Source organism: Zonotrichia leucophrys, chromosome 2, assembly GCF_028769735.1.
Source record: "Zonotrichia leucophrys gambelii isolate GWCS_2022_RI chromosome 2, RI_Zleu_2.0, whole genome shotgun sequence".
Taxonomy (NCBI): Eukaryota; Metazoa; Chordata; class Aves; order Passeriformes; family Passerellidae; genus Zonotrichia; species Zonotrichia leucophrys.
This window is the reverse complement of record NC_088171.1, coordinates 130,760,105-130,774,276: the sequence shown is the minus strand read 5'-3', so window position 1 is coordinate 130,774,276 and position 14,172 is coordinate 130,760,105. Positions and strand designations below refer to the sequence as shown.

The following is a 14,172-nucleotide window of genomic DNA, read 5'->3' as shown; positions in this document are numbered from 1 at the left end:
GATTTAGTGAATATCAAGTTATACTTTCCATTAATTGCTAAATTAATTTTCTCCATGTGTTTCAGAGACAGCTAATATCAAGGAATAGAAGTTATGTCTCAATGAATGTCCTCTTCTTGGGCCTGCTCTTCTGTTCACATGAATATTTTTAAATTTTATTGGGTTGGGAAAATATAAAGGCTTTTATGGATTGAAACACAAGCTACAGACACATGAATAGGAGGCATCAGAAAAAGTTTTGTATAATACAGATTTTTTGAAGTCAAGCTGCCAGGGCTTCAAGTTTTTGAAATACTCAAACTTTCATCTCCCTGCCACAGAGTGCCTTCTATACACACCAGCATACCTTTTCAACAGCAGTATGATCATTCCTTTTTCAATTAGGAGCTTTTACCAGGTTCAGATTAACTGGCTTCAAATTGTTGAAACCTTCAACCAACATTATATAGCATGAAAAATAGAGTGTAGCTTTTTTCTCTTCAATTAGTGTATGGAGGCAGGTCCTCTGAGTGCCTGGACTACCAATGCAGGCAGCTGCTGAAATGTACAGCACGCAGAGGACTGGGAGAGGAAATTTACCAAGCTCTAACTAAATGCAGAGGGCAGTTTTCCAGAAAATAGAAGATAACAGAGTGCAGTGTCCACGACCCAGCTGTGTGCTTCTCACTCCCCATTTTTAAATTCAAATTTTTTGATGGGATTGTACTACAATACAGGGGGCATTTTTAATTGAATGGGATGTTTTAGTTATATAAATCCTAGAAGATCACTTCACAGCTGTTAACATTAATGGCCAATAATAACCTGTCTTTAGCTGTGTAGTTCTCCTCATATGCATTTGTGGCTTCTAAAATGGACTTCTAAGAGAGAAAATACAAACCTGTCTAAGAGACAAATATAAGCCTGTTCCCAAAGAAAAGGTTATCTATTTTATTTCTCTATGCTATCAGGGACTGTCTGGGTTGTTTTCCAAAATGCTAAATAATCATTTTGGAGATGAAGCTGAATGGCAATACTTTCAAACAAATTTCCTGTGAAATAGGCCCTAGATAGGATTGGTGTTTTGGGTCAGATAAAGAGTAGAAATTTGTTCTGGTGCTGAATGTTGCAGGATCACAGAATCAATTAGGTTGGAAAACAACTCTAAGTTACTTTAGTCCAAATGTTGACTGAAGACCACCTTGTCAACTAGACCATGGCAGTAAGTGCCACATCCAGTCATTTCTCATCCAGGGATGGTGACTCCACCACTGCCTTGGGCAGCCCATTCCAATAACCCTTTTTGTGAACAAATTCCTCTTGATGTTCAACCTGAACCTCTGCTGGCACAGCTTGAGGCTATATCCTGTGCAAAGGGACTCGATCTAATACATTGCTAGGGACTGTGTTTACAAGATCTCTGGCATAAGGATGTAGGACATGGAGAAATGGTCAGTTACCTAAAAATGGCAAGCACAATATTGCTCTTTTAATAGCTTTATTGTATAATAGGACTTAACAAAAATCCTAACTGTCACCAGCAAATTGTACAAATCCCCTCTAAGATATAATTTCATAGTGCATGCACATGTCTGACTCCAGCTGACTCTGATTTGTATTAAATAATCTAATTGATATCCTTGGCCTATTAACCTTTTGTATAAGCTGATAGTTCTTGGCTGTATTACTAAATCTAAGGTTTTCTCCTTAGCAGCATTATTATGAACTTGTCAGTTTCATTTAATGTCAACTTCCTCTAGGCAACACCACAAACTTTTAAAAGCCAAATGCATACATTTGTTAGGGAATTTTTGCTAGGTGGATGTCACTTTTAATTTATTTTTTAGCTTTTCTGGCCTTCTGTAACAGAGAAGCTAAAACAAGCTGCTAGGTCTATTTAAAACATCTATTGACATTAAAGTGAGCATCAAAAATACAAACAGAAGTAGTCAATGTTTTTATCCACATACTCAAACCATCCCATGAAAAACATCACCATGCACTTTCAGGAGTTGGGGAACAGGTATTGAGCAGAATGAGAACACCCCAAAGTGACATGGGACTGGGCTGGGTGTACAGCCATGTTCCAGGATGCCCCAAGCACTTCCATCCTCAGCTGATTTCCTCCTGTGAGCTGGGAATTCAGTTCAGCCACCAGCACATATACTAGCACAGCCCCACTCCAAAACACAGGAGATGAAATCGGCAGAGACAGGCTGCCAACAGGCAAGATCATGAACTGCAGTCTGGCAAGCATGAAACTATTTTTAAGCATAAACCAACAAGAGTTTTGTGACAGAGATCAGTAGTATTCATAGCAACAGAGGAGACTGCACTTGGAAATAAAATTTAAAGATACAAGGGAGTCACAATGACCTGCTCACCTCAAAGTCACTCTTTCTACCACTGTTGTAACAAGGATGACAGGTGACTGTGTATGTTCTTCACAGTTCAGCTTCTTCAGGCCATTAAGCAATGCAGATGAAAACAAGAGGAATATAAACCAGTTTATGACTAAACAGTAGCAGTATTTCTCAATCATCTTCATCCTTACAAAGTCTATAATCACAACAGGTGAATTCTCTTTTTCCCCTCCTAAAGAGGAAGTATGCTTGATACTATGTTAAATATGAAAAGTTAAATCACCTAAATTATCAAAATGTGCTTGCTAGAAATATGCTGAACACTCCTGCCCTGAGAAATAAGACATCCCTGCCATGCAAATTTCATTGAGATCTGGTATTCATGGTCTGGGAGCTAGCAAAGCATGTACTATGGATAAAGAGCCACTGCCTGCAGTTACTTGCTCCTGCATACCTGGGACTACTCAGAGGTTGCAAGGAGCAGAAATTTGTCTGTCAAAGAGCTTTCTCATGTTAAAGGCTGGGAAAAGGAGGATTTGCTGCAATATTTGTGTTTATATGATACACCTCCAGATCTTAAGCAACATGTTGGTTTTTTTTTTAAATACAGTCAAGCATTTTTGAGGATTGTTTTGTATTTTATCAAAAGCTAAACGATCTTCAGTCCTCAACTTCATCCAAGGTAGAAGTAACCATTCCTCACTGAAGGGAGTGCTGGGCAGCGCACTAGAAAGAACAAACTTATTTTCCAAGCTAACAAGAAAGTTCTGGTAGAATTTTTTTTCTAGTTTCCAATAAACACAGCCCTAGAAGAGGTTAAATTTGCACCCTGCCAGCTCTGTGCAGACATATACACACACTGTAGGGTCTCAGAAGATCCCAGCACATCTGGCTGGGGTTGGCTCTTTCACTCAATGAGGAACTGCTTTTAGGTAAATATGGCAGCAAGAGAAAGTGCAGGTAGAAGAAGATTGGGGCAGTTTATGTGATTTAAGAGAACACACATTCATTAAAACTAGGTACTGAAATTTATTTTTTGCATTATTTAACCTGTTGAGAATATAATCACTTAAAGAAGAAAGAGTCTTACTAAAAGAAACACTTGGTAGAACATACACATTTCAGTACTTTATACATTGCTTAACTTTCACAGAAAGAGGTGTTTTGCTGTGTTTTTTTAGTTACATGTGATAGAAACAGATTTTAAATGCCGAAATGAGGATGGCACAAGATGAATTGCAACTTTGTATTTTGCATGCAGCTCAATCTACCAAAGGAAAAACAAAACCCTGTCTTTTAACATACCTCTATTTAAAACAATTTGTTAAATGTCTATGTACTTAGTTTGAAAATTAAGACCTAGGAGACAGGCTTTTCATATTGGAGAATCATGGCTGTTGGCCTTTTTGTTTTAAAGAATAGTCAAATAATATAACTGCTTAAATAAAATAAATGTTTCATACTTCTCTGTGGAAGGCAGAATTTTTATTTTGAAAACAACTGTGTTAGAGCTGTAAATAAGAGAGTTTATTTTAGTTATTCTAAACCTCCTGTATCAGAAGAATACATATCAAGAAAATGTCTTGAAAGGCTTTGATTTAAATATATAGTCTAAAAACTACAACTATCCTCATCTGAAGAATCATAAAGCTAAAAGGGAATTTCTGCTCCTGAGTTTTTGCAGAATGCACCTTACTGATACAAACACTTAATGGAGGCAGTATGTTCTGCCTTGTCAGCTGCATCCAGCATGGAACTTTTCCAGGTGTTTCATTTACATCTCAGTCTCAGAATGTCCCCCGCTGTGCAGAGCAGCGGTGCATTCACTCTCCTGCCACCCAAGGAGGGCTGTGATTGCCTCTTACCGGCCAATGCTCAGCTCAGCCCGCCACCACAACACCGCAACTGCCACCTAGCGCTGGGTTCCAGGCGGGCACAGGAGGAAGGCAGCGAGCAGTGAGGAGGGATAAACCACGGGGTTATAAAAGGCTGAACACAGCTCATGCTCAAAACAATTGAAATCAGCTCATTAACAGTAAACTTGAACTAAATCTCCTACAAATCAGTGAAACAGATCCCAACCAAGTAATTACACCTAAACAAAGCTGTAACAGAGAAACCTAATATAAATTAGGAATTTAACTCCATTTAAAAGTTTAAATGTAACTCCATTCAATTACATTATTTTTAATTATTATTAATTAACAAAATGAAGGAACATCTGCTTTGTGTTTCCTAGAAAGTCATAGCCATATTAGTTAGTACTAACTCCTTCCTAACACATCTGACCATGTGTTTTCTTAGGTGGGACTGCTTATGGAATCAGAGCTACAGAGCATAAGATGCCTTATTAGTACAGCCGAGGAGACAGAACAAGAACAGCAACAAAAAGTTTATGCATAGGAAGTTTATTTAGAGAAAAGTCAGGCATTTTTCAAAGGTTGTTTGGAAGTCTGCTGTTTGAAATAACAAAGGCATTATCTTGCTTCTAATAAAAATAATTATCTCCCAGAGAAAGCAAGGTAATTCTATAAAAAATCCTTATAGCTGCATATATTTGCTGTGTAAACCTCAATAAGAATCTTTTGTCTATAAGGGTACAATTTATAAGATCAGTGAAAAGGAGGAATGGTTGTTTCACATCAAATCTAGGACTGGTAAGTAGGGCTGACTGTTCTCACAGTATCTATTTCTACTTGACAGAAGATCAATACAGAGGGATGGGATAAGTTACTGGCATCACCAGTTGTATTTCTCAATATTGCCTAATCACCCCATCAAACCAATGCTTCTGACCTTAATGGCAGAGGAAAAAATTACAAGAACTGTAATGATGGTAGCTGAAAACTTCCTGTCCTGGAGAATTTAATCCTTAGCTATTAGGATGTAGATAAGCCTATTCTCTTGGTTCAAATTTGTTATTGTATAAGCAAGCTGGAGACTTTTTTGTAATGGAGTATTAAACCACACTCAGGAAAAGAAAAGTTTGTTCCCATAATAGACAAGCACATTTTGCAGTTGCAATTTTATTTGATTCTCATTAAACATTCTTTAATTTTTACTGGTTTTTTAAAATCAAAACAGTCAAAGTTGAATTGCTATAAAAAAGATCACGAGAACGGTTACATGTAGATATTAATATCCATCTGATTTATAAAGGTACCACTTCAGAAAATCATAATTTTCTTCTTTCTGAAATCATTATTGTCTTTGTTAAGCAGTTGCTTACATATGAAAAAAAAATCTGAGTCCCAACAGTAATCTATTATGTAAAGAAAGAGGTTAAGAAAATTCAGAAGCAAATAAAATTCCTCTGAAGTGAAGATGTATGCTAAGCAATTAATGTGTTCTGTTTTCTCATTTCTGTCATTTTTTTAATTTAAATTTTTTTACTAAAGACCTACAATTACAAATCAGTATAGTTTTCCATGTCCATATCACCCATAGTGTAACTCCAATACATTCACCCAGGTATGTACCTTAATACCTGAATATCCAGTCACCCCCACAAAGGGCAGATCCTGTCCTGCAATCTGGCTCAGCTGATTTTAGCAGGACTCAGGCACTTTTCAGAGTTTGTCAGTACAGAACTCACTGTGAGTGCTGAAGAAAGCACCTTTCCTCAGTAAGTTTACTGATTTCAGCTGTGTATAACTGCTGTTAGTCAGCTGTAGGAATTGGATATAAGGGAGAAGTATTAACTCAATCTAAAACTGCCATTGTAAGATATCCAATCTCTATTTATAGTCATGCTGAAGCATCTTGGAGAGGTCCCTGAATGGCAATAGCTTCAATCTCAACTCTGGCCCCCTGTGACAAAACAATGAAGAAACATATTAGGAATTTAATGTATCTATTTTATGAAGCAATTGGATGAACAACACAACTTCATAAAAAACAGAGTGACATTTGAGAGAGATTATATTTCTGACAGTTGTATTACTGATTTAGCAATGTTCAGTATGTTGTAAATTCAATTTATGCTTACTCAAGTATCATAACCCCTTATTTCTAATGTTTTCCACCATAAAGAAATATGTAGCTCACATGCAGATCTCTGACAATGTGTGGGAATAACAATGGTATACTTAGAAAAGAAACTAATTAAGTCTTTATTGAAATAATTGCAATCAAAGCTATTTCAGAATTCAAAAAGCTGTCAGAATGCTTCAGTAGTATTTCAGAAAATGTTGGGTTTTTTTGTAGATAGAAAAGTGACACTTACTTTGGGCAAAGCAGCAACTTGATAAGCTGCTCTGGCTGGGAAGTTTGCCTTGAAAACTGTAATTTAAACAGAAACATCCAGCAATCACTAACCTTGGCTTGATAAAACAGAGTTCAAAGTAATCTGTATAAAATTAAATCATTGGAACAGTTTCAGGTTCAAGGCTACAAGACTTCTATGCCGGCCTTGTTTTTTTTTTGCTTTAGTGACTGACTGCTCTCAATCTCAGCAAGCCACCACTCATCCCCCAGCAGTCAGCTGCAGTTGAGACCTGGTGGCCAGCGATAACCTGTACTCTGCTGACACTGCAGGGCCTTCACACCAACTTGGCTGCAAAAGGATGATTAAATCAGAATGGTGATCATCCAGTTTCAAACATCAGGGAATGGCTCTTTCACAGAAGGAGCAGGAGACAGAAACAGGCCTCTGCCAAAAGAGTCATGAGCAAAGATCCCAGATTCACAGGAAGTCACCAGGAGTCTAACCTTACTCATATCAAAGAAAAACAGAGGAAAAACAGGCCTATTTAGAACCTGACAAACACAGATATTAGAACAGGGGTAAGGCTTGGGGAAGGGTACTGGTAAAGATATAAGAGCTGGATTTACAGAATATGAGAATAGTTCAGGCTGGAAGGAATCTTTAAAGACCACATAGTCCAATTCACCACCATGCCACAGCCAAGAACATCTTTCACTGTATCAGATTGCTCAAAGTCCTGTCCAGCCAGACTGAGCACTATCAAGAAATCTGCATAATGAAGTCAAAGTTTTACTAGTGACAGTAATCACAAAACTGTTAATAATGGAAGTGTTGGGGTCCTGCACTGAAGTAATAACTCACAATGAGAGAACAGCAGCAGCTGTTTGCTCAAACTCCAGCTGGAGGTAACAAGTAACCAAGCATGCAGCTGGTCTGGTTTTACCCTGCTTAAGAACTCACACCCCCAGTACATTTTGACAAGTAGGAAACTGTGTTACTTGCTTCTCAATGAGACTTCATTCCAGACCAGATGCTGCTATCTAATTAAAAGCCAAAGCTACATAAATAAGGAGCTCATGCAAATTGTCCCAAATTATTCTGCACAACATGGCTCGTTGGAATCACCCATTTCAGTCTACATTCACTTTTGTTGACCAAGCACTGTTCTCTTTTTTCCTTCAAGGGGAGCAGCATGGCTCATCCTTGTATAAAGAACGAGCCCTGTCCCATAACAATGGCCCTCAAATTATTCAAAGATACAGACTTTAAAGAAATGGAGATATAAAATCTGAAATTCAGCATTGGAGGCTGCCTACGGTAGAATTACAGCCAGGACAGCAGAACATCAAGCAAGGTAAGAGGCAAAGAATATCAACTTGTAGGGATAGCAGGAGCTGATCTTCACAGGACAGTGAGTTAGTGGGATGGAGAACACAAATGCACATGAAATTAGGCTCTGATTGATCTGATACTTGAAATTGTAAACAAATTTCTACTGGAATTTCAAAAAATATGGAACTACATCATCTGAGTCATTAAAACACTTTGACTACCATGAACATAATTTTTCCACAAGCCATAATGGTAAAACAACTAAAATATCTACTTACATTGTTTGTAAACATCATTGATATCATTGTAGTCCTTCATGTCAGCCATCAAAACTGTGGTCTTCACAACTAGAAATTATGTAAGTGCAGTTATTTTAGACCTCTGACTTGCATAAAAAAATTGAAAAACTTTAGTGCATTTCTTGCTTTTATTTTATACATTTCTCTCAAGTATTCTAAACATTTTGAAAAGTTTTGCAGATATTGACCATTAGAGCTACAACCTAGGGAACCACCTAAAAAAAATCTGAGCACGTAGTATGTAATAAAACCTTAGGGAATTAAACCATTCCTGACTAGCTCTGAAAAAGCCAAATTCTCCCAAGAGGCACTGAACTGATAAGCAGATCAAATACAACAGGCTGTAAGCCAGCTGCTGGCAATAACTTATATATAATAATATCTGCTGCCAGAAAAAAAAGTTCATGGAAGGTCTGAAAATATACTCTGTGCTAGAATTTTTCCCAGGACTGCCTAACCCAGCATGAATCCTGGTGTGGCTTGACCAGTAGAATCCTCCCCCCAAAAACAGTGTCTAGAATACTAACAGCAAAGATACAAATCTGCTTTCACCTGGAGCAAAGCCTAGGATGCTTAAAATGTCTGCAGTCACTGAAACATTGTCTGTACCTGAGCTCCCCCAGCTGGAATTAAAACATTACTACCATTGCCAGAAGTTTTTGGTGAAAGACAGTGTACCATTGATACCCATTGCAAAGACTTCCATGCAGATTAATTTCCTTTATTTTTTAACCTAAATTCACAATTTTTGTTTCTTCCAGCTATTGGTAACAATTGAATGTTCAGCAAATAGCTTTTTTCTTTTTTTTTTAAGGTCACTTGATTTTTTAATATTTTAATTCAGGTAAAAACAACCACCTGTTTGCCAGAGTCACAGCAGCACTTACCATTGCCATAGTCACAGCCTGCAGCTTTCAGGATTTCTCCCATGTTTTTTAGAGCCTAAAGAAAACATGAAACAAAAAATCTTTTAGCTATCAGCTGGGTTATATTTATGTAAGTATGTAAATATAACTTGTGACTTGGCTGAAGTGTTACTGTTCAACCAGCAGAACCTCAACTGTCAAAAAAAGACTAACTTAAATAAAAATTAATAGGAAGGAGCATCTAATAAATATTAAACCATCCACTCATTAGATGTAAATACATGATGCAGCTCCATCTCATCCCATTATCTCACTCCACCTCTTTGCTGCTGGGGGACTAAAACTTTGCCTTACTCAAGCCAGGGTTTTTATTGGGGTGTGAACCTTTGCTTCAAACACTGAACCTTTCATACCTTCCTACATGAAACAGATTTCCACCCTGACCTTTGTGTTTTCCAAGTTGTTGGAAAAATGACAGCATTAGTTAAGATGGAATGATTTCCTCCTGCTTTTCCCCCATCTGGACAATGTGATGTGCTCTCGATCCTCCTCAATTTTTCCACAATTCCACCTTTAATGAGACCCATGGCAACTCCATTACAAGTTCATTGCTGGAAGACTTCTTACCTGCTTGGCTTCCTCCTTTGCCCCTCCAGAGACAAGCTGCCCAGTGGAAGGCTCCAGCCCGATCTGCCCTGCAATGTACATTGTCCGGTCCACCAGCACGGCTTGGCTGAAAGCACAAGTGCCATTTTAGGTCTAATGTTCCCCCACAAAAACATTTCAAATTTCAAATCCAAAAGCACATTTCAAATTTTCTACAGTACTTTATAATGTATCAGGAAGAAGACTGAGGTTTTGCACATGCAAGTCTGTACATGCAGTCACACATCAATCTGCTTATGCTTTTGAAGAGCTGGGATTACACCATCTAAGCTCTGCCCTCGAGGAGATAAACCTTTGTTTCTTGCAAAGGCACAAGTTGTAAATGCAGTAACACAACACTAAACTGAGCTACAGGTTCCCCACAGCAAATAGCACAGAGGGAAGGCAGAGTAAATAAAAACATTTTTTGCACCTGCCCAGATAAATATTGCATCCCTGTCTGAGAAGCAGACAATACCTTTCAACCACAATTCATCTGCAGAGCAATGGAGAAACAAAAAAAAAAAAAAGGAAAGTCAAAAGATATTTAACTTTTAACATTTTTCTTCTTAAACAGGCACTATGAAAATGAGTTACAGCTGTGAGGTGATACCTTGCACCCTGATTCTCTGGCAGTATTCCTCCAGAGTAAGGAATTTGGCTAGTCAGCAAAACACCTTGATCACTCCATTCCTAGAACAATCACACTCCTCTCACCAAATAACCTGAGTGACTTCTTTGCTGTTAATTCAGAAGAATGCAAAATTGAAGCTATTTGCAAAACATTTATATAAAAATGTCAGGTGTGCTTTTGCTGAAGTTGAGTCAGCAACTATTAAAGTCTCTACTACAAAGAGGTTAAAAGTTGAAAGCAAAGATTTAAACTACCTAGCAAACATTATACAAGTGACACAACTTGATTATCTTCAACCAATAATTAAAAATATTTTGCAAAGAAATTATAGAAAGATTCTTTTGCAAGTGCTTGTGGCATGTCAATACCATTTTTCATATCTCTTCTCATTCCACAAGAAAATGCAATGTTTTGGCCATTCAACAGCTCTCTCAAGCTACACAAACTAGAGTTAGGCACTTTCTGAAGTATCTGAAATAGGAGGTTTGCTGCCCTTTAATGTTGATGAAAAAAGAGGGACATATTCAGAGAATATTTTCAGTACATCTCTCAGCTGAGATTCACTCAGTTGGATTGTCTTAATGCATTTACCTCACAAGGTACTAACCTCATCTAGGGACTCAGTCAAATGATCAGGGTTAGGCAGTCTGAACTTCCCATCTTTTCTGTTACACCTGCCCTACATTCTCCTGAATTTCATGAGGGGAAAAAATAGCCAGTAACTTTGTCAGATATGGTAAACTGTCTTACGTGGGAATTATTTTTTCTGTCATCAACTAACAAAACCGGAGTAAATCACAAAACTACACCATACAAAGAAGAGAAACCAGTGAATAGTTTTCTAGCTGACCCAGTCTTGTTGATAGAAATGTGTGCACGTAGACATAGGTTTCTTTAGTTTTCTTTGCTACTACTGCTGCTGTGGAGGGAGGCCCTCAGAGCACAACCTTCTGTTTGTGTTTGAAGCACAGGGAACTGTGCAACAAGAAGGTATGGGCTCTCCACTGAAAGAGATTGTCTTGTACTGTTTATCACAGAGCAAATGACAGTGAAAGGTTTATCTCGGAGACCTTCTGAGAGTCCTAAATCATGAATAACTTGGGAAAGAACAAGCTGAAGCCTTCTGACACCACTGCCAGACAAACATCTGCAGCAGCCTGATTGGGTCTGCTCAGCTTCCTCCTCTTGGTGTGCCCACCAGGGAATCCTCCATTCACTGAGGCCAGGAACAATTTACCAGCCAGGGAGCACACCTGCACTGCACTCAAATGTACAAGTGCAGCTAAGGGAAACTTCAACTCCACAAACCCCAATCAATTCTTAACTGCAGATGCACCTTGCAACTAGGGCCAGTCATAGCTACTCATTAATCAGCAGGGATGTGATGTGTGTCTGAAGTCAGTCACATTTCAGTGTGCCTGAATGCATAACTGGGCAGACACTGTGACCTTGGAACAACACTGTCTGTCAGAGACATGGTGTTAGGAACCATGCTCTGTTAATCAGATCTTTACACAAATGACTGTGGATTAATACAAGAACAGTATCCTTTAAAAGGTTAATAACATTAATGAGATATATAGGTCCATACACATATGTGTCTTTTTATATATCTACCTACCCATCTCAAGGTACTGGCAAATGGATGCAGTAAATGAAATAGAAAAATACAGTAAAAATAGGTCACCAAAAATCATATTGAAGGGCTGTAGCAGAACCAGGAATGCAGTTCATTCATCTCAATCCTTCATTGCTGTGTAACCAAGCTCAGACCTCACAGCAGAGATCTGGCAGTTATTTCTTGTGCAACTTCTGCTCTGTGGACTTTGACAAGTTTACTAAAATCTGATAAACTAAGTTAGTGATAAACTTATTGATGTTAGACCCATCATACATTTAACAGGCTGCACAATAAGCAGTATTTCATCAAAAACTACCAATAAGCACAACATTTTGGAGTTGAAAGCCATGTTGAAGTCTGGGACAGTGGTGTGGACATGCAGACAAAGAATTGTTGCATTCCCATGTCTTAGATGTTCTCCTGATGCCAAGCAATGCCAGGCCCCTGGCTGCCATCCACCAATAGTTTATTGTTTACAGAAGTTAACCTTCATGTCATGTCTCTCTGCTTCTACACTTTGTATTTTTCCATCTTTATATGCCTATAAGAAGTCCGAAGCTTAGAAAGCTTAGGACACAAAGTAATGGAGACAAAAACTGCACCTGGAAGGCACAAAGATGCTATTGTGAACACAAAGCCTGAATATAGAATTAAAAATTCTTAGAAAATATCCTGGTAAAAACCCTTTAGTACTTTAGCTATGACAATCTACTATACTGACTGAACATTTTTTCATATCCAAATTGCAAAGAGAAGCCTTTCTCCAATTCAAACTGGGATTTTTCATTTTAATGATATGCAAAACTGCTACAGCAACATACTTGTGAAAATGCTGAACATCTTACATATTTTTACAGCAGTTAAGTTTTTAGGCTGAAAAACATTTATAACTATTCAAAATAAGAAAGACTTTTCAATTCCCAGGCATTGAATTCTCCATCCAACCAAGCTCGCCCTGGATTGGGCTCAGCATTCACTCTGTATCACCTGCATAGTCAGCATCTCTAGCTTCCCTGCACAACATGGAAGGGAAAAAAGCCAAGCACCTTTTTCTGGAGAGCAATCATTCTTCTTCTTTTTTTTTTTTAAATTCACTCCTTACCACTAATTCCAGAATTATTTTCCCAACCTAACTTTTTGAGCTATCCCCCTCCCGCTATGGGGCTGCACTTTGCCGTGGCCCCACAGCCCCACTCGTGCTTTGGGACTCCAGGCGCCCCGGGGGTTACTGGGGAGGGGGTACCAGGAGCGGCCCCTGCTCAGGGTCCTGCCCTCAGCCCAGGCCTGCCTGACAGACCCCAGGGACATGCCAAAACCCCGCCAGCAAAACCTGCTCCTGCACCCCCTGAGAGACTTCCCGCTCCCAAAATCACAGAATTGTTAGGGTTGGAAGGGTCCCCTGGAGATGATTCAGTCCAACCCCCCGGCAAGGCAGGGGCAGCTGGAGCAGGTTACACAGGAACGCATCCAGCCGGGTTTGGAATGTCTCCAGAGAGGGACACGCTACAGCCTCCCTGGGCAGCCTGTGCCACTGCTCTGCCACTCCAAATATAAAGAAATTCTTCCTCATGTTGAGCTGAAACCTCCTCTGTTCTAGTTTATGGCCATTGCCCCTTGTCCTGTCAATGGGCACCACTGAAAAGATTCTGGCACCATCCTCCTGGCACCTGTCTATGAGGTATTTATAGGTGTTGATGAGATCCCCTGTCAGTCTTTTCCAGACTAAACAGCTCCCCCGACTCTCCTCAGGTGCTCCAGACCCCTCATCATCTTTGTGCCCCTCTGCTGACCCTCTCCAGTAGTTCCTTGTCTTTCCTGTACTGAGGAGCTCAGAACTGCACAGGGCTCTCCAGATGTGGCCTCACTAGGGCTGAGCAGAGGGGCAGGATCACCTCCCTCGACCTGCTGGCCACTGTTCCTGCTGCACCCCAGGACACCATTGGCTGCAAGGGCTCCGCCGGCTCACGGTCAACTTGCTATCCACCAAGACTCTCAGATCTTTCTAAAGCATTACCTGTAGGGACCCAGTGCAGGGGCTTTAGCAGTGCTGATTATTTTCTTCACGAGCGAGGCCATGGCAGGAGCTGGTCCCGAAGCTGCAGGGACTGCTGGGGCCTCCCCGCCTGCACTCCCTCCCCTTAGCGTTCTGCAGGAGCACGCCCCGCCCACCACCGCCCGCGGGCCTCTGGGAAATGTAGTCCTTCAGGGGTCTGCCGGGAGAATGCG

The 14,172-nt window shown here is 39.7% G+C and overlaps 1 protein-coding gene across 1 annotated transcript; it reads right to left on the bottom strand.

Moving 5' to 3' along the window:
- Positions 1-5,342: 5,342 nt before the first annotated feature.
- RIDA (reactive intermediate imine deaminase A homolog) lies at positions 5,343-14,095 on the bottom strand. Its single transcript, XM_064703579.1, has 6 exons — positions 13,961-14,095; positions 9,674-9,779; positions 9,068-9,122; positions 8,160-8,228; positions 6,568-6,623; positions 5,343-6,152 (listed from the first exon to the last, which is right to left on the bottom strand). Exons 1-6 carry the CDS (start codon positions 14,020-14,022, stop codon positions 6,090-6,092), a joined length of 411 nt encoding a protein of 136 aa, XP_064559649.1. The 5' UTR covers positions 14,023-14,095; the 3' UTR covers positions 5,343-6,089.
- Positions 14,096-14,172: the final 77 nt, after the last annotated feature.